At 44.3% G+C, this 23010-nt stretch overlaps 1 protein-coding gene across 10 annotated transcripts in view; it reads left to right on the top strand.

Moving 5' to 3' along the window:
* The window catches only part of iqsec1a (IQ motif and Sec7 domain ArfGEF 1a), a 134071-nt gene extending 113037 nt beyond the window's left edge, over positions 1 to 21034 (top strand). For all 10 annotated transcript variants that reach the window (XM_079850251.1, XM_079850253.1, XM_079850260.1 and 7 more), the window contains one exon: positions 17052 to 21034. In XM_079850251.1, coding sequence (XP_079706377.1) covers positions 17052 to 17065 — 14 coding nt within the window. In that variant the 3' untranslated portion in view covers positions 17066 to 21034. The remainder of the gene's footprint in view (positions 1 to 17051) is intronic.
* Positions 21035 to 23010: the final 1976 nt, after the last annotated feature.

Genomic DNA, 23010 nt, shown 5'->3' on the forward strand with positions numbered 1-23010 from the left:
GTTGTGTTTTGTCTCTCTTCTCCCAATGAGTAATGGGTGTGTTTTGGGCGTAACGTGCAATAAACCAATCAGAGTCTCTCCCATTCCCTTTAAATACCAGTTGCCCTCGCACCATGGCGGATTCACTATTTACATGAGGGAATTTGCAAGCGGAAAAGCTGAACGCTTCTCTAGAGAGGAGACGGATCTGTTTGTGCGTGAGGTTAAAGCTGTGTGTGTGTGTGTGTGTGTGTGTGTGTGTGTGAACACAGGGTTAAAGCCTCAGACCATCTACGGAACAAGACGGATTCCACCATATCTTTATGTACACATTTGGCATGTTTGTGTGCTGCTGCGCGTAATAAGCAGAGTGTGTGTAATAAGCAGAGTGTGTGTGCGTTGTGGACCCGCCTATAGGCTCATATTACTAACACGCTCTTTAAATAACAAAAAAATACTTCGCCATTTAGAGCAGGTTTCAGTTGGTCAGTGGCTCAGTCTATTTCAGTTTCACTCCAACAATGCGCCTGAACACACTCCTCGTTCTCAGACCAGCAGCCCATGGGCCACAGATGAGCGCAAATGCATTTGCTATTTAAACAGCGTGGCGCAGGACGTGAAAATGAAAACTGCGTCAGGCTGAAATTAGCAATTGTGTTTTTTTATGTGCTCTGAAAAAAGAGGAGGAAGTGAAAGAGTAGAATATGGTCATGGCTAGAGAACAGAGGCCAACATGGCATGCCAGTCTTGCAATCTGATCTTGAGGTAATGGTTTTAAGTTTTAGTTAAGTTAATTAAGTTAATGTCGCATTGACCAATACGGCATTTCATGTTGCATTTTTATTGGCTAGTCAGTAGACGTAGGTCATAGCACAAACACACTGTGAGATGATCATGCAAAATTTCTGCATGAAATTCCCAAGATTGCAACCACAGCCGTCTTTGAACCTCTCTAACTGTACGACGGAGGGCCAGCGTTTAGGAGCCATGACCACAGAAACTGCCAAGATTGGTCATCTTTCATCTGGGACAGCCAGACGAAAGACAAGGTGTACCGGGCATAAGAGCAGAAATTGCAAACACATTTTACCAAGGGTGCCAATATTTGTGGAGCCCACTTTATGTTTTTGTTTGTTTATTTGATTCCCTGTGTAGAATGATATTCTTGATGTTTAAGAGGTTAATACGGTGGCTGAGAGAGCTCAACACGCTGCAACTGAAGAAAACACATGCAAATTGGAAAACACCCGCAAATTACGAAAACATCTTCATCAGTTTCACAACACATGTGTGCTCCAAATACTCACAACACAACCAAATACAGAAACGCGCTGCAAATAACACAGAACACAACTGAAATGTTTCCAGGGGACCCAAATAAGTGACGAACCCGGCTGGGACGTGGTTATTGCTCGTGAGTCAAGTCAAGTCGCCTTCATTTATATAGCGCTTTTAACAATGTAGATTGATTCAAAGCAGCTTCATATTGATAATAGGAAATTACAGTAACAGAGATTGTTTTGGCTTTATAGCAGCTAAAGTTATTGTCCAGCTAAAGTTCATTTTGATTGATTCACTTCCATTGCAAAGATCATTAGTTATTAACTTAGGGTCGTTTACACGACACCGTTCTAACTGGAACCCTTAAATTCTTAAAATGGGTTAAATTCTTCTTATGATGTAACGAGTACATCAGGATTTATGGGAAGTGTTCCCATGATTGACTTTTTCAATCACATTCACAATCTCATTCAACCACAGAGTTACGCTAGCCGTCACTGTATGTTCTGCCTCTGGATATAGTCCAATCAGCGTCATGTCTCGTTCTGTGAAGTACCGCCTCTTTTTGGGCGATTTCACTCTGGCTGAGAATCGCCCAGAGTGTTCCCATAGACTTACATTCAAAGATGTTTTTTTTTAACTGCAGGCACTGCAATGCATTCTCTATGGGTTCCGGGAGGGCTCGCACTAACGTGCTTACGTCATCATACGTACCCTTAACTTGTGCAGCGATTGGTGGGAACAAACATACACTATTAAAATCTTTAAGATTAAGTGACAAATAATATTTGAAAACAATTTTGAATTTGAACAACAAGAAAAAATGAAACACTACTTTAATATCTTTATCAAATGTGATAAAAAAAATAAAAATAAAAAAGAGAACGAGAGCGAGAGAGACTGTTGGGACATCTCGCGAGTTGAGGCCAGTAGAAGTTGAACAACGTCATGGCGAACGCAGTTAATTCTATCGTGTCATTAAAAGAAATACTTGAACCCAGTAGAGCATTACAATAATCTAGCCTTGAGGTCATGTGACGAAGTGGGCACTTTGGAGGGAGCTGGGCACTAGTGTGCCATTATGTAGCCGTTTGGAATGCACTTGATTAAGGGAACAACGAAAGACAATGTAATTTCCTCATTATTTTCACCTGGGATGTTCCCATGACAACGCAGCATAGTGTCCATCAGCCGAATAGCTGTTCTTACCAGAAAAAGCATATTATTGCTGTTAACATAACTGTTGCAAATAAATATACATTTTATACCGTTTTAGTAAAAGTGGCCACGGTCACATCGAACATTTTGTTTCCCCTTAGCAACCGTGAATTGAAATTTGGATTTATTTTTGATGATTATTGACAGTCACTATAGAATGGCCCATAGAATATTTCTGCAGTGGTTTGGTTCTGATCAGGCCAAAAACCTAGGAGTAGTTCACAAAAGTACTCGAAAATGGGCGAGGCATGCATTTTGTCCGCCTCGAGCCAAGGAATCCAGCGATATAAGACACTTGAGCCTACGCCTCACGGTTGAGGAGTTGTGAGCCATTTCATACTTTTGACCACTGTAGCGCCCCCGTCAGGCCGATCGGGGCAAGCCTTGGTGACGCTGTAGGCGGTGTGAGTACTACCAGCCCTCAAAGTTTCAAGTCTCTACGACTTACGGTTCGGTCTGCCCGATCAGTTTTAGATGGAGAATGCTGAAAATTAAAAATAACAATAGGGTTTCAGAGCTACGCGCTTGAACCCCTTATAATAAAATAAAATAAAGTAGATTCTGAGCTGTAAGCACGTCCCAGCCGGGTTCGTCACTTATTGGGGTCCCCTGGAAACATTTCCCTTGTGGTCTGTGAGTATTTGCAGCGCGTTTCTGTATTTGGTTGTGTTGTGAGTATTTGGAGCACACACGTGTTGTGAAACTGATGAAGATTTTTCGTAATTTGCAGGTGTTTTTTCTATTTGCATGCGTTTTCTTCAGTTGCAGCTCTCTCAGCCACCGTAGGAGGTTAAGCTAACATGTAATATTTTCACATTTTAATATATTATAAATAACATTTGGAGAGTCACTGGTAAAGTCAGATGAGTGCAGTATGACTGGTCCTACAGGGTTTGCCGTTTGTTTCCACAGAGCCGAGAATGTTGACGTGAAAAAGTTCAGCCGTGGTGTGAATGTGTCCATAGGAATCCACTGTTTGTCCTGTAGATCTGTTTCCACTACTAATGTTTGTGTCAGAGCTCGTGGGGGGTCTGAAGAAGCTTGAGCAAGGGTCATTCACAATCCTGCTACACCCATCTATTATTAAAATAATATTCTGGGTTTAATACAAATTACACTCAATTGACAGCATTTGATTGCCACAAAAAGAAAAAGAAAAAAATCAGTTTGAAGTTCACTTACAAAAGAAATTTCATTTTGAAGGTTTTAAAAGCTGAAATGTGAACTGTATACGTTTATAAAAGCGCTTATGCTATTTTTTCTCTTAGAAATGTGTATTATTTGAGCTGTAACATTTAGGGTTTTAAGGTTTATGGTGTATAGCAGTGGTGCTCAATCCTGTTCCTGGAGATCTTGAAACTGAGAATTTTTACGTTTAAAATTTGACCCTATTAATTTTCATCTAATGATTCAGTGTTAAGTTGCATTCACACCGCCAGCTCGTGGCCGTTCCTGGTGCTGCCACTCAGATGTTATTGATAGACTGCACATCTGGACATATCTTTAGAAAATAAAATGATAGATGATATATATTTGTGGTAAAACTAAGATATCATTCTTATTTGACAAGGAAATAGTTTTCATTTTACTAGAAAGTAGCATTCTGCTGTCAGAGACTGCTGTTATATAAACTACAGAAGTGTTAGTGCACTAAATCATTAAGCAGATGAAAAATTTATCAATATACAATTTCACATGTACGTGTAATCAGATATCAGGGTAAAGTATGCACTATATTTGGTGTGCCGTCCAAGGGAAGGGTTCTGAGCTCTGGATTTGGCCCAAACCCAGAGTACTCCCCCATCCTTAACTGGGATAGGACCCAGCAGAGAGTGAGGAGTGGTGGAGGGATGCTGCAAAACTCTCAAGGGACAGAATCATTAATATTAGACTTTTTAATGAAATTCAATCATTTTAATGATACTGAATATATATATATATATATATATATATATATATATATATATATATATACACTGCTCAAAAAAATTAAAGGAACACTTAGAAAACACATCAGATCTCAATGGGGAAAATATCATGCTGGATATCTATACTAATATGGACTGGGTAATGTGTTATGAACGAAAGGATGCCACATCGTTTGATGGAAATGAAAATAATCAACCTACAGAGGATTGAATTCAAAGACACCCCGGAAATCTAAGTGAAAAAATGATGCAGCAGGCTTGTCAATTTTGCTGAAATTTCATTGCAGCAACTCAAAATGGTACTCAGTAGTTTGTATGGCCCCCACGTGCTTGTATGCATGCCTGACAACGTCGGGGCATGCTCCTAATGAGACAACGGATGGTGTCCTGGGGTATTTCCTCCCAGATCTGGACCAGCGCATCACTGAGCTCCTGGACAGTCTGAGGTGCAACCAGGTGATGTCAGATGGACCGAAACACAATGTCCCAGAGGTGTTCTATTGGATGTAGGTCAGGTGAGCGTGGTGGCCCTTCAATGGTATCATTCCTTCATCCTCCAGGAACTGCCTGCATGCTCTCGCCACATGAGGCCGGGCATTGTTGTGCACCAGGAGGAACCCAGGACCCACTGCACCAGCAAAGGGTCTGACAATGGATCCAAGGATTTCATCCCAATACCTAATGGCAATCAGGGTGCCATTGTCTAGCCTGCAGAGGTCTGTGCGTCCCTCCATGGATATGCCTCCCCAGACCATCACTGACCCACCACCAAACCGGTCATGCTGAACGATGTTACAGGCAGCATAACATTCTCCACGGCTTCTCCAGACCCTTTCCTGTCTGTCACGTGCTCAGGGTGAACCTGCTCTCATTTGTGAAAACCACAGGGCACCAGTGGCGGACCTGCCAATTCTGGTGTTCAATGGGAAATGCCAATCGAGCTCCCTGGTGCTGGGCAGTGAGCACAGGGCCCACTAGAGGACGTCGGGCCCTCAGGCCACCCTCAAGAAGTCTGTTTCTGATTGTTTGGTCAGAGACATTCACACCAGTGGCCTGCTGGAGGTCATTCATTCATTCATTCATTCATTATTTATTTATAGAGCACATTTAAAAACAACCCATGGTTGACCAAAGTGCTGAACAGGACAAGATAATCAATACAATTAGTAAATACTATACAATACACAATACAATATACAATACTATATAATAAAATTACAAGAGCAGTCAATATGATTACAAGCATGCTAAAATAAAAACACATTAAAGATCATTTTGTAGGGCTCTGGCAGTGCTCATCATGTTCCTCCTCGCACAAAGGAGCAGATACCGGTCCTGCTGATGGGTTAAGGACCTTCTACGGCCCTGTCCAGCTCTCCTAGAGTAGCTGTCTGTCTTCCTGGAATCTCCTCCATGCTCTTGAGACTGTGCTGGGAGACACAGCAAACCTTCTGGCAATGGCACGTATTGATGAGCCATCCTGAAGGAGCTGGACTGCCTGCGCAACCTCTGTAGGGTCCAGGTATCGCCTCATGCTACCAGTAGTGACACTGACCCTAGCCAAATGCAAAACTGGTGAAAAACAGTCCGAAAAGATGAGTAGGGAAAAAATGTCAGTGGCCTCCACCTGTAAAACCATTCCTGTTTTGGGGGTTGTCTCACTGTTGCCCATCTAGTGGACCTGCTGTTAATTTCATTAACACTAAAGCAGCTGAATCTGATTACCAACCCCCTCTGTTACTTAACTGACCAGATCAATATCCCAGGAGTTTAACTGACTTGATGATATTCTCTGATTAAAAAGTGTTCCCTTTATTTTTTTGAGCAGTGTATATATATACACACATATATACACATACCATAACAAGATCAAACAAAACAAAAGCGTGGGACGTGGACGTAGACATGGTTACAGTGAAACAAAACTTGACAAAGACACATGGTAAACATGAGGGCTTAAATACACACAAGACTAATGACAAGACAAGGGACACCTGTGAACAATGACAATGAAACAATGAACCAATGACAACATGACACATCAAGGGAACACATGACAGGATCACATGACTTGAACAGGGGATCACATGACAGACATGAAACAGGAACATGAAACCAGTGTCAGAACTTTATTTACTGTGGAATGATAGATTCATCGGGGGTTCCTACGGTGAAAATGGAAGTAAACTTGCCGGATGCATTTGCGTAGATTTCGTCGGCATGTTCAGCTCATGTTCACCGGCAGAGGAGACCATGTGCAGCTTCTGCTCCTGTGGATGGGCAAAAGGGGATGAGATGTTTATAATACATAGACATTATCAGTCATGAATCCAAAAAACTACATTATAAGTTTGAGGAGTATGTCATGCCAAAAGCCAACCCGATCTTTGCGAGGTACAAGTTTCATGAAAAAACACAGGGGGAACACAAGACATTTGAATACTTCGTTACAGAGCTTAAACTGTGAATGACTGTGGATATACAAACAGTGACTAAATAGTACGGGACTGCATTGTTTTTGCTACTAACGCCCCAAAATTCAAGAGAGAAACTGCAAAATCAAGGTGCTGATCTAACATTTGAAAAAAGCCATTGATATAGGGCGGTCACACAAAGATGCACAAGTATATGTGCAATTAACACAGAATGTGAACAGGATTTTGATGAACTTAAATTAGGACCTCAAGCAAACAAAGTTAGCTTCAAGTTGGATACTGAGGCCCAGTTGAACATCACTCCAGCCAGTAAATTTAAAAATCTTTTCTACACAACAGAACTGAAACCCACGATGCGCCGTCTCAAAGGCTATGGCGGAGAGCCACTTGATGTAAAAGGGACATGTCAGCAAGACACAGAGGCTTTGCTGGAATTTTACATGTGCTTGGTCTGGAGAGCATGCATGGACATGGGGCTGATAAAGCTTGTCTTTTCAGTTGATGCAGATATAAACAAACCCTGTGGTCTCACGCAAGAGTTCCAGGATGTCTTTCACGGGATTGGTCAATTTCCAGGAGAATCCAATCCTGGATCCTGCACTATACTCCTATACTCCTGGATCCTGCAGCCTCAAGGAGGAGCTAGACAGCATGGATAAAGCAGGCGTTATTGTTAAAGTCACGGGACCCACAGACTGGGTTAATGCCCTAGTGGTCATTGAAACCCTGCACTGGAAAGCTCAGGGTATGTTTAGACCCTAGAGACTTGAATAAAGCAATCAGAAGGCTGCATTACCCCCTGCCGACTCTGGACAACAGCACCCCAAAACTCACTGGAGCATAATTCTCTAATGAGCTTGATGCAGAATCTGGATATTGGGCAATCAAGCTGTCAGAGGAGTCATCAAAACTAACAACTTTCAATATTATAGTGGGAAGGTACAGATGTCTCTGTCTACCTTTTGGACTGATCTCTTTCCAAAGATTCCAAGATTCTCTTCCAAGATTCAAAGAAAAATAGATGAGACTTATGAAGGGTTTGACGTTGTTGCAGCCATTGTAGATGACATACTCGTCTTTGGAAAAACAAAAGAGGAACTTGCACACTGTGCTAATGAGGACCCGTGAAAAAGGAGAATGTCTCAACCCAGACAAAAGTGTGATATGCGTCCCTGAGGTCAGTTATTTCGGGCACAAGCTAACGTGCGAAGGCATCAAACCTGATCCAGAGAAAGTTATCAGGATAAGAGACATGAGCCCTCTAAAGAATAAGTCAGAACTGGAAACCGGTTCATACAGAATACCGGTGTTTATTTTTGTTATGATATGAATTTTTAATATACAGCAATACCGGTGTATGTGGCTTTAACAACGATCGGAAGCGGTGTGACACTGTTTGAGAGGGTCTTTTCACTGTTGCGCTGTGGTGATGCACAGCTCTATGTGTTACTGTGACGGTGAAGATGGATAGGTTAAACTATAACTGATAGCTGTCAAATTATATTACAGTGTTTCCCATTCAGTGGTTCACAATATCAAAACAGACTTTTGGAAAATCTATTTGTGATTGGCATTGACATTGTTGAATAAACATGAGCACTGCATGTTTCAAAGTCAAAACGCGGTGCGGGTGAATGTAATGTTTATATGAATGTAAGTGAACTGACGGTCTTTGGAAAAATTTCGATGTTATTTCTACTGAATCTTTCTTTATCCTTCCTGATAATGCAGCATTTATGAGCCGTTACCGGGGAAACCGCTGTTTCTGCCGCTCCTAAAGCGCCTCCTGCTGGCAGCTCTCAGTAAACTGCCTTGCAAACCTGTATTAATACTAGTGTGGAATTTTTCTACAATATGACAGTAAAATAGGGCATTCTAAGTCCATCTACTGCAGTATTTCCTCTCTCAATCAGTTGAAAATGTGGTTAACACCCAGTCATGCTTGAAAAATAAAATACCGTTATATACCGTGAAACCAGTAAAATTTTGAAAAACACTGTGATATGAATTTTTGGTCATACCGCCCAGCACTAACACCTTAGGTATTGTCAATTACTTGTTCAGATTTGTGCCAAATCTGTCTGAAATAAACGCACCGCTGAGGCAGCTCCTGAAACAGTGTAATGAGTTTGCGTGGGACGAGACTCAGATGAAAGCATTTGAGAAGATGAAAGAGCTGATCACACGAGAGCCTGGCCCTGTCCTGTCTTACTATGACCTTGTAAAGAGCTCCGCCTGCAGGTTGATGCATCAAAAAGTGTTCTGTACTTCTTCAGGACCACAAACCCATTGCGTATGCTTCAAAATCCCTCACACCAACAGAAGAAAATTACGCACAGTTTGAAAAGGAATTGTATGCTGTGGTGTTTGAATGCAAACGCTTTCACGCACATGTCTATGGCAGGAAATTTATTGTCGAGTCTGATCTCAAACCTTTCGAACCCATCCTGAGAAAGCCTCTTGCAGCCACTCCTCCACGCCTTCAGAATGATCTTGCAACTACAGAGGTATGATATCGAAATTGTGCACCGTCCAGGAAAAGACATTCCAATAGTGCAATGCGCTGTCCAGGAAGTCCATCTTATACAGACTTGAATCACTGGATGAGGATATGGATGCACAAATTCACACAGTTGTAGCTAATCTCCCTGTAAGCGACAGGAAGCTAACGAGCATCGGAACAACAGAGCAAGACCCACAGCTTACATCCCTGAGAAGTGTCATAAAAGCCGGATGGCCTGATGTGAGGAAGAAGTGCCCCTCCAGCCTTGCTGGGTACTGGAGTCACAGAGATGAGATTTCAGAGATCGAAGGACTTCTGTTTATGGGTGAGCAAATCATTATTCCACATGCGCTTAGGGCAGAAATGTTAGAGTGCATACACACTGCACACATGGGAATTGAGAAGAGTAAGCAAAGAGCCAGAAATATTTTATTTTGGCCAGGCATGAACAAACAAATTGAGGAACTGGTGGAAAGATGCACCACATGCTTAGAGCTCCGAAAATATAATCCAAAAGAGTCCATAATCTCTCACCAGATCCCAGAACGCCTGTGGCAGATCGTTGCAACAGACTTGTTCATGTGGAACGGAGATGAATATTTAATAGCCGTAGACAACTACAGCAGATTCTTCGAGCTGGAGAGACTCCATTCAACATCACCCACAGTCATCCATAAGCTGAAGGCCATCTTTGCTAGGCGCGCGGTACCTGATAATGACCCAAAGTACAGGTTGCATGACTTCAAAACTTTGCAATTCAATGGGACTTTGCACATGCAACATTTAGTCCGCACTATCGGCAAAGCCATGATCTCACTGAATAGATAGCTAAGGCCATACTGAGCAGAGCACATGCTGAGAAGGACCCTTACCTCAGCTTACTTGAACACAGGAACACCCCTGTTGACGGATTTAAGTCTCCCTCACAGTTGCTGATGAGTAGACGTCTTCGCTTCATTCTGCCCACGGCAGGAGAACAGCTACAGCCTCAGGTCGTGGATCAAAAACTGGTGAATGCAAAATGGAAACTAAAACAAGCAAAGCAGAGACAGTCCCATGATCGCACTGCACAGCCATTGTCAGCATTGGCACAAGGGGATAATGTTTGCTTTCAACTAGGCAATGGTCGGTGGATGTCCCCCACTGTATTGCAACCGGTGGAGACACACTGGTCATACCTTATCCGCACCCATGATGATCAATGTTCATGACCTATGATGACCTAAAGACATTCTTGGTTTATAAATCATGAACTTCTGACATTCGGTAAGATGTAAAACAAATGTTGCAGTATTATAGATGCTAGTCCAAAGATTGTTTTGTTGAATGTATTGTTCTGCTTGTCATTGGTTACGACACTTTAACTGGTTACTCAAGGTAGACTATTTAATAGTTGATATACCAACGTGATTTTGGTATTAGGGAATCATTGTTCATCTGTTGTATAAGTGCAATGTTAATTATTCTGCTCCATCCTGATGTGACCCGATATGTTTAATGGAAGTGTAAAGTCTGCCATATTAGACTTATGTGGTAGCATAATACCAGAGAATGTCTAATAGGAAGAGAATTGGCACTCTCTGCTTACTTCCGGTTTCTGGACTGGCTGCAGTAACACGTCTCTGTCCATGCGGGGGCGCTCGCAGGCGAGTGCAGAATGAATGGAGGTCTATGGCGAAAAACCCTCAAAATCCACTTTTCTCAGGATATAATTTTTTGTCTAGTAATTTGAATGTTGTATTCGAAAGGAGATGCAAAGAAATTACACATTGCTGGGTGTTAGATTTTTTAGAGTCACTTATTTGGTTTAAAAAGTCTTTTAAAATGTCAATGACGTCAGAATGCTGACGTCATTAGCAGAATGCTAGCGTGTTATGGGCAACAACAACTCAACCTGTAAGAAATCGAAAAGAAATAAGTACTCGTTCATTCAACTTTCGACCTATAACCCATGTTGAACTTGCAAAACTTACAATAAAATCTGAGATTTCTCAAAGGCAATCGGGTGAAAGAGACACATTTAGCCGTCTAGCCCCATAGACTCCCATTCAGTCTGCACTCGCTCGCGATCACCTCCAGTGGAATTCTAATGGAACTGCAACCAAGATCGATACAATGGGGCTAATAGGAAGTGCCCAGGCTCTCCGTAGACGGGCTCTGATAATACTTCATAAAATGGGGGGTGTAATATTATCAGCCCACATGTTTGGTGATTTGCATACTGAATGCTGATTGGTTGTTAACTCTCTGTATGTTGGAGTTGTGAATTATTGGATTCATCATGTTTCGGGATCCCATAATGTCCTTGAAGCATGAAAACGTTGCTCACGGCCACAGTGTCATGATCACAGCAGGGTGTGCCTCCATGGTAGATGTTGGGGCCCTCATATTGAGTTAAGTTGTTCATTTTCCCCTTTTGGGTTGATTAAGTTTATTACTTGTGCTTCTTGCAACAATGCCCTTGGAGGAGTTGTGCTGTAGTTTACATGACCATAATGCTGTGGTTACAACAGGGAGATGTTTGCACATAGAGAGTTCAGTTCCAAGTCTAGAAGATCTCTAGTATTCCATCCAGTTTTGGCAATGTCCACTTCACTTAAAATGGAGGCTCTTTCGGGAGCCGGAATTTATTCCTTGTGGGAGGAAGTGGCCATAGAGGAAGTGCCTCCTTTCCAGAAGGAATCCTATATGACAGTTGATATTATCTGTCGGTGTGTTGGGGCAGGTGTGTTTGGGCAGGTGTGTTGGAGCAGGTGTGTTGGGGAAGGTGTGTTGGGGCAGGTGTGTTGGGGCAGGTGTGTTGGGGCAGGTGTGTTGGAGCAGGTGTGTTGGGGCAGGTGTGTTGGGGCAGGTGTGTTTGGGCAGGTGTGTTTGGGCAGGTGTGTTGGGGCAGGTGTGTTGGGGCAGGTGTGTTTGGGCAGGTGTGTTGGGGCAGGTGTGTTGGGGCAGGTGTGTTGGAGCAGGTGTGTTGGGGCAGGTGTGTTGGAGCAGGTGTGTTGGGGCAGGTGTGTTCTGTGTTGGGGCAGGTGTGTTGGGGCAGGTGTGTTGGGGCAGGTGTGTTGGGGCAGGTGTGTTTGGGCAGGTGTGTTTGGGCAGGTGTGTTGGGGCAGGTGTGTTGGGGCAGGTGTGTTGGAGCAGGTGTGTTGGGGCAGGTGTGTTGGGGCAGGTGTGTTCTGTGTTGGGGCAGGTGTGTTGGAGCAGGTGTGTTAGGGCAGGTGTGTTGGGGCAGGTGTGTTGAAGCAGGTGTGTTGGGGCAGGTGTGTTGGAGCAGGTCTGTTGGGGCAGGTGTGTTCTGTGTTGGGGCAGGTGTGTTGGGGCAGGTGTGTTGGAGCAGGTGTGTTGGAGCAGGTGTGTTGGGGCAGGTGTGTTGGAGCAGATGTGTTGGGGCAGGTGTGTTGGGGCAGGTGTGTTGGGGCAGGTGTGATGGGGCAGGTGTGTTGGGGCAGATGTGTTGTGGCAGGTGTGTTGGAGCAGGTGTGTTGGAGCAGGTGTGTTGGAGCAGGTGTGTTGGAGCAGGTGTGTTGGAGCGGGTGTGTTGGAGCGGGTGTGTTGGAGCGGGTGTGTTGGGGCGGGTGTGTTGGGGCGTGTGTTGGGGCGGGTGTGTTGGAGCAGGTGTGTTGGGGCAGGTGTGTTGGAGCGGGTGTGTTGGAGCGGGTGTGTTGGGGCGGGTCTGTTGGGGCGGGGCAGGTGTGTTGGGGCAGGTGTGTTGGGGCAGGTGTGTTGGGGCAGGTGTGTTGGGGCGGGTGTGTTGGAGCGGGTGTGTTGGAACAGGTGTGTTGGGGCGGGTGTGTTGGGGCGGGTGTGTTGGGGCAGGTGTGTTGGGGCAGGTGTGTTGGGGCAGGTGTGTTGGAGCAGGTGTGTTGGGGCAGGTGTGTTGGGGCAGGTGTGTTGAAGCAGGTGTGTTGGAGCAGGTGTGTTGGAGCAGATGTGTTGTGGCGGGTGTGTTGGAGCAGGTGTGTTGGGGCGGGTGTGTTGGGGCGGGTGTGTTGGGGCAGGTGTGTTGGAGCAGGTGTGTTGGGGCACGTGTGTTGGGGCAGGTGTGTTGGAGCAGGTGTGTTGGAACAGGTGTGTTGGAGCAGGTGTGTTGGGGCGGGTGTGTTGGGGCGGGTGTGTTGGGGCGGGTGTGTTGGGGCGGGTGTGTTGGGGCGGGTGTGTTGGGGCGGGGCAGGTGTGTTGGGGCGGGTGTGTTGGGGCGGGTGTGTTGGGGCGGGTGTGTTGGGGCGGGTGTGTTGGAGCGGGTGTGTTGGGGCAGGTGTGTTGGGGCGGGTGTGTTGGGGCGGGTGTGTTGGAGCGGGTGTGTTGGGGCAGGTGTGTTGGGGCAGGTGTGTTGGAGCAGGTGTGTTGGAGCAGGTGTGTTGGGGCTGGTGTGTTGGGGCAGGTGTGTTGGGGCAGGTGTGTTGGAGCAGGTGTGTTGGGGCAGGTGTGTTGGAGCAGGTGTGTTGGAGCAGGTGTGTTGGAGCAGGTGTGTTGGGGCGGGTGTGTTGGAACAGGTGTGTTGGGGCGGGTGTGTTGGGGCAGGTGTGTTGGGGCAGGTGTGTTGGGGCAGGTGTGTTGGAGCAGGTGTGTTGGGGCAGGTGTGTTGGGGCAGGTGTGTTGGGGCAGGTGTGTTGGAGCGGGTGTGTTGGAGCAGATGTGTTGTGGCGGGTGTGTTGGAGCAGGTGTGTTGGGGCGGGTGTGTTGGGGCGGGTGTGTTGGAGCAGGTGTGTTGGGGCAGGTGTGTTGGGGCAGGTGTGTTGGAGCAGGTGTGTTGGGGCACGTGTGTTGGGGCACGTGTGTTGGGGCAGGTGTGTTGGAGCAGGTGTGTTGGAGCAGGTGTGTTGGAGCAGGTGTGTTGGGGCAGGTGTGTTGGGGCAGGTGTGTTGGAGCAGGTGTGTTGGAGCAGGTGTGTTGGGGCAGGTGTGTTGGAGCAGGTGTGTTGGAGCAGGTGTGTTGGAGCAGGTGTGTTGGGGCAGGTGTGTTGGGGCAGGTGTGTTGGGGCAGGTGTGTTGGAGCAGGTGTGTTGGAGCAGGTGTGTTGGGGCAGGTGTGTTGGGGCAGGTGTGTTGGAGCAGGTGTGTTGGAGCAGGTGTGTTGGAACAGGTGTGTTGGGGCAGGTGTGTTGGGGCAGGTGTGTTGGAACAGGTGTGTTGGAACAGGTGTGTTGGAACAGGTGTGTTGGGGCAGGTGTGTTGGAGCAGGTGTGTTGGAGCAGGTGTGTTGGGGCAGGTGTGTTGGAGCAGGTGTGTTGGGGCAGGTGTGTTGGAGCGGGTGTGTTGGAGCGGGTGTGTTGGGGCGGGTGTGTTGGAGCGGGTGTGTTGGAGCGGGTGTGTTGGGGCGGGTGTGTTGGAGCAGGTGTGTTGGAGCAGGTGTGTTGGAACAGGTGTGTTGGGGCAGGTGTGTTGGAGCAGGTGTGTTGGAGCAGGTGTGTTGGAACAGGTGTGTTGGAGCAGGTGTGTTGGGGCAGGTGTGTTGGAGCAGGTGTGTTGGGGCAGGTGTGTTGGAGCAGGTGTGTTGGGGCAGGTGTGTTGGGGCAGGTGTGTTGGAGCAGGTGTGTTGGAGCAGGTGTGTTGGGGCTGGTGTGTTGGGGCAGGTGTGTTGGGGCAGGTGTGTTGGGGCAGGTGTGTTGGGGCAGGTGTGTTGGAGCAGGTGTGTTGGAGCAGGTGTGTTGGAGCAGGTGTGTTGGGGCTGGTGTGTTGGAGCAGGTGTGTTGGAGCAGGTGTGTTGGGGCTGGTGTGTTGGGGCAGGTGTGTTGGAGCAGGTGTGTTGGAGCAGGTGTGTTGGGGCTGGTGTGTTGGGGCAGGTGTGTTGGGGCAGGTGTGTTGGGGCAGGTGTGTTGGAGCAGGTGTGTTGGAGCAGGTGTGTTGGAGCAGGTGTGTTGGAGCAGGTGTGTTGGAGCTGGTGTGTTGGAGCAGGTGTGTTGGGGCAGGTGTGTTGGAGCAGGTGTGTTGGAGCAGGTGTGTTGGGGCAGGTGTGTTGGAGCAGGTGTGTTGGGGCAGGTGTGTTGGAGCAGGTGTGTTGAGGCAGGTGTGTTGGAGCAGGTGTGTTGGAGCAGGTGTGTTGGGGCTGGTGTGTTGGGGCAGGTGTGTTGGGGCAGGTGTGTTGGGGCAGGTGTGTTGGAGCAGGTGTGTTGGAGCAGGTGTGTTGGAGCAGGTGTGTTGGAGCAGGTGTGTTGGAGCAGGTGTGTTTGGGCAGGTGTGTTGGAGCAGGTGTGTTGGAGCAGGTGTGTTGGGGCAGGTGTGTTGGGGCAGGTGTGTTGGGGCAGGTGTGTTGGAGCAGGTGTGTTGGGGCAGGTGTGTTGGAGCAGGTGTGTTGGGGCTGGTGTGTTGGGGCAGGTGTTCTGTGTTGGGGCAGGTGTGTTGGAGCAGGTGTGTTGGGGCAGGTGTGTTGGAGCAGGTGTGTTGGGGCAGGTGTGTTGGGGCAGGTGTGTTGGGGCAGGTGTGTTGGAGCAGGTGTGTTGGGGCAGGTGTGTTGGGGCAGGTGTGTTGGAGCAGGTGTGTTGGGGCAGGTGTGTTGGAGCAGGTGTGTTGGAGCAGGTGTGTTGGAGCAGGTGTGTTGGAGCAGGTTGCCGGGATAAGTTCAGAGCAGGACAAGAGATCCACAAACCCTTGGGTCTTATGGCAGCATCCCTGGGGATACTTTAGTGTACCTTTGGACCTACTCCATTTTAATGGTGAATAAACAGCTAAAGAGTTCATCCCTATTGGCATGCTCACCACAGACACAAAATTACACACACATGATATCAAACTCTGTTACAGTAGCGCATCCCCAGCTTTATTCAGGGTGTTTGGTTAGGCGGAATTTATCACAACAAGATGATCTCAAAAGACGTCTCGTTAGCAGTTAGTACCATAAAAATATGCATCTGTTAAACTGGTCGCAATGAGTGTGTTATGTGTTAGTGAAGTGGACGCAATGTGTATGTTTTATAGTAAAGCAGACGCAAGGAATTACTCGTCTTGGTGGTGGTGTCACGTTGCTCTAGCTGGGTGTAGTTTGTGTCACGTCATCGGCCCCTCCGCTGGCTCCTGAAAGTCCCACTTCACTTTCAGTGAACTTCAAACACTGGGTCAGATCCAGACAAATGTGGACTTCAGTTTGGTTGTGTTCATTATATTTCATCCTGTCATTTTGATGGGTGGATGGTTTGAGTCGGCCTATATCGATTCAAAGTAGATTGCTGCTTAGTTCTTCATATTCTTACTTCATCCTTTCAAAATATCTAACATTGGGAATCAAACAATGTAATCATCTGTCAAAAATAATGAAATAAGACAGCTAACCCTAACACTTTCTTTTCTTTTTTCTCTTCTATTCTATATCTGTTTTTTTTTTTTTTTATTACATATACTGCGTTAGACTAAACTGGGAAGGGTCACAGCACTTGCGTATTGTTGTCCTATTGTTAGCTTCACTGCTTCTATTGCTCTCCTCATTCGTAAGTCACTTTGGATAAAAGATTCTGCTAAATGATTAAATGTAAAAAAAGCTGACTTAAATAACAACAACTTTAAAGTTACATTTTAGAAGAAAATGAATACCAACACTTCGAAGGCTGGCCTCCATTTTTCTACACTCGTTTTCCTGTAAAAGTGAAATGTCAGCATGCTCATGGGACTCCAGGCCAGAGTTCCCGAAGTGTCTGATCTGAAAGGGAACTTTTATTAATGCCTGTGGAGAAAATGAATATGAAAATGTTGATGTTTGGTCCACATCTCTCTCCTCGCAGGACTCCATCTTTAGCAGTCGTCCTCTGAGCCAGAGAGAAGCTTCCTTCTGGGATCATCTGTCTCCTGACAGACTCTTCCTCCTCCTCCTCCTCCTCCTCCTCAGGTCCCTGTGTTGGGCTGCCCTCCACCTCCCCATCCCACACGCCACATCTGTCAAACCTGCACCACACCGCCCAGCCTCACACACACCACTCTCAGTGATGTCACTTCCTCCAGGAGCTCCACCCATCTGCACACGCCGGGATCAGCGCTTCAAACGGACACTCGATGAGCCATACCAGCCAAACCCGAGCAGAGCGGAAGAGCGTCTGCCTCTCTCTCTCTCTCTCAGCGCTCTGCCTACAGGGCACTGACTCAAGATTAGAATTAAGAAATCATATTTTGCATTAAAAAAAATCAAGGACCATTAAGATCTATTGCATTGTGACATATATTTTCAAAAGAAATTTATTACTGTAGTGCATTTTAAAATTATTATCATTCCTTTTTGGTCTCACTTCATTTCGATGGTCCACTTTTTAAACATTTTGCTAACTTTAAGTAACTTTGCTACATGTCAACTAACTCTCATTAGAGTATTATGGACTGTTCGGTTCGGGGTGGTAGAATAAGTTGACGTAGTTACAGTGAATGTCTGTTGAGGAGCATCTAAATAAAGAGTTAGCAGATATTAATCAGACACTCTACTAATACTCTAATGACTGCTATTGACATGTAAAGTTACTCACAGTCAGCAAAATGTCTAAAGTGGACCATCAAAATGAAGTGTTACTTATTTTTTTATTATCATCATAAGTGATTCTCATCCGATTATTTTTAAAATACAATATAACAATTTTTAAATGAAAGCATACATTAAAACAAATATTATCAGGCTGTATAAATAATTTCCAATTCAAATAATATTGTTTTTCACATTGCAGTGATATAATTCTAAAAGGATTTAGATTTTTTATTTAGTTTGAGCAAATTGTGCTTAGTATATGAATCTACAAATAATCTCAATGGTCCTAAAGAAGGCTTTGCTGCCTTCATGCGAAGTATTTTCTTGATGCTGTCGATGGGTTTTGTTGAAACACACACAGTGGAAGAGTAAGTTTGCCTGTAATCATTCATTCAGACTAGCAGAATGACAGATAGATGTTCTAACACTGTATTTGTAGATGACAGCTCTATATGTTGTCTAACAATCATAAATGAACGTGCCAATGGCCATTGCACCCGTCAGCTCTGTGTGTGTGTGTGTGTGTGTGTGTGTAGTATTATAGTACAGTAGTGCAACTGAAACCATTGTAAGCAAAAAGCGATGTTATAGAACACTGTAAAAAATGAACTTTTTAAGAACAATATCTTGGTCAGTTTGAGTCAGTCATATTTCAGCTTCCACTGGGATCGGATACGAGGAGATTGTGAAGCACAAGTGCAGTGATGAGGCTTTGAGCTGCTATACAGCGTCTCAGACGGACTCTGAGGGTTCGAGGAGCTTGCATGCCTTTAACTGGAGAGAGATGCTGCGGATTTTCCCCCATATTTTTCTTTTCCGTTGGAGTTACGCACAGGACTTCTGAGGGCCAGTGACTGGATTATTTTTCTATCTATTAAAGATCGGTCTTGTTTCTTCATAAGTGCAATATGTTGGTCATGATGGGCTAAAGCGTCTTCACTCTTACTTCAGCATAGTGGCGTGTAGATCCTCATCAAACCAGTGTTTTCATCCAGCGCAACGTCAAAGTGATCGGCTAGGCTTTAACTGTGATTTGTTCTCGGTGTTGTTTTTGGGTGTTTATTTATTCTAGAAAATAAACCAGTGTTACCATGACAATGAAGTGCAATCATGTAAAAAGTACTTTTGTTTTTCTTTTATTTAACTTTTAAACAACCAGGAGATGTTTCAGGTGAATATTCTGCTATATTATGCAAGCGTCTGTATGTTTAGAGGAATGTTTATCTCTAGAAAATAACGTCTGTGAAATGAAGCTGTTGTAAAGATGCATTCTGATCAGATATATAAGCTGAAAACTGAAGAACCATATTGGGGAACACTTTATAATAACTGCACGCTATTAATCTTTAGTTAAGCATTAGTAAACAGTTCATTCGTCATTTATAAAGCATAATAGACATTAATAAGCAGTTTATAAATACAGTTATAAATGCTTTGTTCTTGATTTTAAAGCATATCTATAATGTGTTTAATTATTGTATTTTCATACTTTATTAATGATCAATTTATCATTTCTAAATGAAGTATAGCATTATGTATAAACCAGTTACATTATTTACCCTTATTTACAAACTAGGTGTTGTCATTGATTAATAAGATCACTTAGAAAGTGTAAGTAAATGTAGTAGATTCAGGGAGTTATAAAGCATTTAGTAGTGGTCAGTTCACTGTGTGTGTGAGCTCATCTAAAGTGAGGACTAGTTGTGCTTTGTAAATCGTTTATAAAGGAGATTTAAAGACTCAGTTTTTTTCTAAACAGAAAAATGAAACAAACACACACAGCGATACAGAACATAGAGATATTAAACTGAGTCTTTAAATCTCCTTTATAAATGCTTTATAAGGCATAACTAGTCCTCACTTTAGATGAGCTCACAGAAATAGTGAACTGACCACTACTAAATGCTTTATAACTCCCTGAATTAACCCTGAATTACAGTAGAAATACATGTTAATAAAGCATTTATTAACACACTAGGTAACTATTACTATATGTCTGAATAATAAAATGTATTTAAACAGTTTATTAATCATTTACTTACACATTGTCTAAGTGATCTTATGAACCGCTGACAACTCCTAAATAACCGGTTTGTAAATAATGCAATACTTCATTTAGAAATGATAAATTGTTAATTAATAAAGTATGAAAATACAATAATTAAACACATTATAGATATGCTTTAAAATCAAGAACAAAGCATTTATAACTGTATTTATAATGCTTTATAAATGACGAATTAACTGTTTAGTAATGCTTAACTAATGATTAATAGCGTGCAGTTATTTTAAAGTGTTACCCAATATTTCAGTTTTGTAATTATGTTTTCATGACCCCGAACCAAAGCATTAGGTTTATTTTGAACATATCACATCTCTCGAGTGCAATATTCAGTCTGCTGTTCTCAAGTCAACATGAAACCAGATCTCGCCGTTTTACTTTCTGCAGACGTTCCTGGTCTTACTGTGTACGATTCATTGGTGCACATTCATTTCAAGAAAAAAATCAATTGTACTTGCTCCAAGTCCCCACATGCCCTACTTTTTTCATGTTTAATATCATGCTTCACTCACAATAAAGGAAGTAAAATGTGTTTGTGAACATCGTTTCATGTTGACTTTAACAGGAAATTTAAAAGCTTTTATATTTGTAATACTTCAGTGTCACACTTTCCAGAGATTTTGTTTTTTTCTGTATAAAATGTTAATAACTTAATAATAATCTGATTGACAGGCGAGGAGTGAATGTTCAGCCTGAACTCTTTACTCCACTTCTGCTGATACTGTATATCTGAACTGGCCTCCGCATCCTCTCGCGAGTCCGCCCGGTGGTGCGGGTCAGTTCTGTGTCGTGTGTTCCTGCAGTGATCAGTCAATGACGGCATGAAAGCACCCACTGTTAGGCCCTGTAGAGACACATTTGAGCAGTTATATATATATATATATATTAGGGACCCCGTCAGTAAGTCATTGTGTATATAGTGTGTCGTGTCTGGTCTCGTCACTGTCTGTCTGTGTCTCTCCTCACAGGCTGCTATCAACACCGTGATAGCAAAGTCCAAATCAAACACTCCCACAAATGGCTAACGGAAACGGGCATTTCGGTTTTATTTAGTTGTTGTAGAACAGAGAATGCTTGTAATTTGAGATTTTTTTTAATGTAATGGTTATCTATGTCAGTGTACAGTCAATGTAAAACTCAAACTGTGACGACATTCAGAGCATAAAATAAAATGAATATATGATGTCGTGTTTTTGGCCCAAAATTTATTTTGTGATTATTTTGTTATATATTGCGATTTGATGAGCTATGACTTGATGAGCAATGTCTAATATTGTCTAATATTGCTAGCGCTGAGACATCCGGACTCAGAGAGCAAAGACTGGCTCATTCTCACAACTGGGTTCACTCTCACAAGAATCAACAAACACTACAAGTGACAATACACATATTTATATCATAAAATCTTCACGTTCAAACGTTAAAACCCTCAAACTTTAGAAATTCTATCCACAAAAATGTTGGAAAGTTTCTGTAATGACATCTACTATAATTACACTGTTGAACACCTCAACCGACCCATACCCATACCAGCAAACTCAAAATACCTCAGTTTATAAATAGCTCAGTTAAAAAAGGTTTTGTGTGTGTGAGTGTGTGTGGCCTGGTAAACTCCGGTCATTTGTTTCCATGGTTACTCATTGGTTTGTTAAATAAGTCGCACCTGTTGCTTGTTTTACCCCTCAGGTTGTGTGTCTTTATAGCCCTGTGTTTCAGGCCTTAGTTGTCCGTTCTTGATGTTGTTATGCGAGTGATTTGGTTCCTGTGTTTCTCGTTCTCCTGTGCCCCAGCGTATCGTTATTCGAGTTTGTGTTGTTTTTGTTATCCAAGTCACTGCTAAGGCCCTGTCCCAAATGACACACTTCATATGCACTTTCGGTCTTGTGGACTTACAACGGCTGCTGTTTACGTGTGCGTTAAGTCCATGAGGCCGTAGGGATTCGCGAGCGCCCCGTTTGCCATTGATATCCGCGCTCGAAGCGAGCTCCCCATCAGAATTCTTCCCGACAGTCAAAGCGGCGTTACGTCACGAAAGATCTATGATATTATACTGTTATTTAAGCAAAATAAACTCGATATAGCCATACGCTGGGGCACTGGAGAACCAAACCAATGAAAACAACAAGAATGGACTAAAACACAAGGCTATAATTACATATACAAATTGAGGGGTAAAACAAGGACCAGGAACACTTTTTATGCGTTTTGGCCGTTCATTTACACGACAACGGAGTTTTGGGGGCCTGAAAACGCAAACTTTTGAAAATGGGTTTCAATATGCAAGTTTCCACTTTGATAATGATACCGTTATCGTCTCCTTTTAAACTAGAAAAACGTCTACGCATGTTTCCATGGATCCCTGAGAAAGGAACGAGTCCGAAGACACTTTGGGGAACGCCTCCAGCGTGACCGGTGTCTGAAACACGACAATGACACTGGCCTGCAACAGCCCGTGACGTCCCTGTCGTGTGACGGGACGTGAAGGAGACGTGACCAGGTATGCCTGAAGCAGTGAGACGCAGTGTCTCGTTCTCAGGGAACCATGCTAACATGCGTAACCTGAGACGAACCTCTCGAACTGGAACAAGCACTGCGTCCGAAGACACTATGGGGAACGAGTACCCACTCCGGCCATGCTATATACATGCAATAACTGCCTAAATGGCTGTGACAAGCTCAAACAGACTCAAGGGATGATGTCCCGGAGACCAGTCCCTCACTCAGGTCAACACTGAACAGTGACTCTGTTCCCTAAGATCAAACGGGTCTAATCAAAGACCGTTCACCAAGGCGAACGACTCTCTAAAGCCAGTGGAGGCCAACAAAACTCAATGCTCGATCCTGCTTACAATTCAACAAACTGAACAAATCACACAACGCACACTAAACTCCCTCTGGAGTTGTGCGCTACTTTTGTATTTTTATACACTTTTCAAGTGTCTTCGGATGCAGTGCGAGTTCTCATTCGAAAGGGAATGTGATTTCGTGAAAATGAGGACGTCACGCGCATACGTGTTACATGTTGAGTCTATGTGCGTAGTGTTTCTTTACAAAGGGACTACGCCAACTGGCCTGGCAGCAGAATACAGAATAAACACTGAATAAACACTGAATACAGAATACAAATGATTTTTAATCGTTTTCGCGGGTCAGTGTGAACGGGGAATCGTTT

Source organism: Squalius cephalus, assembly GCF_949319135.1.
Source record: "Squalius cephalus genome assembly, chromosome: 18".
Taxonomy (NCBI): domain Eukaryota; kingdom Metazoa; phylum Chordata; class Actinopteri; order Cypriniformes; family Leuciscidae; genus Squalius; species Squalius cephalus.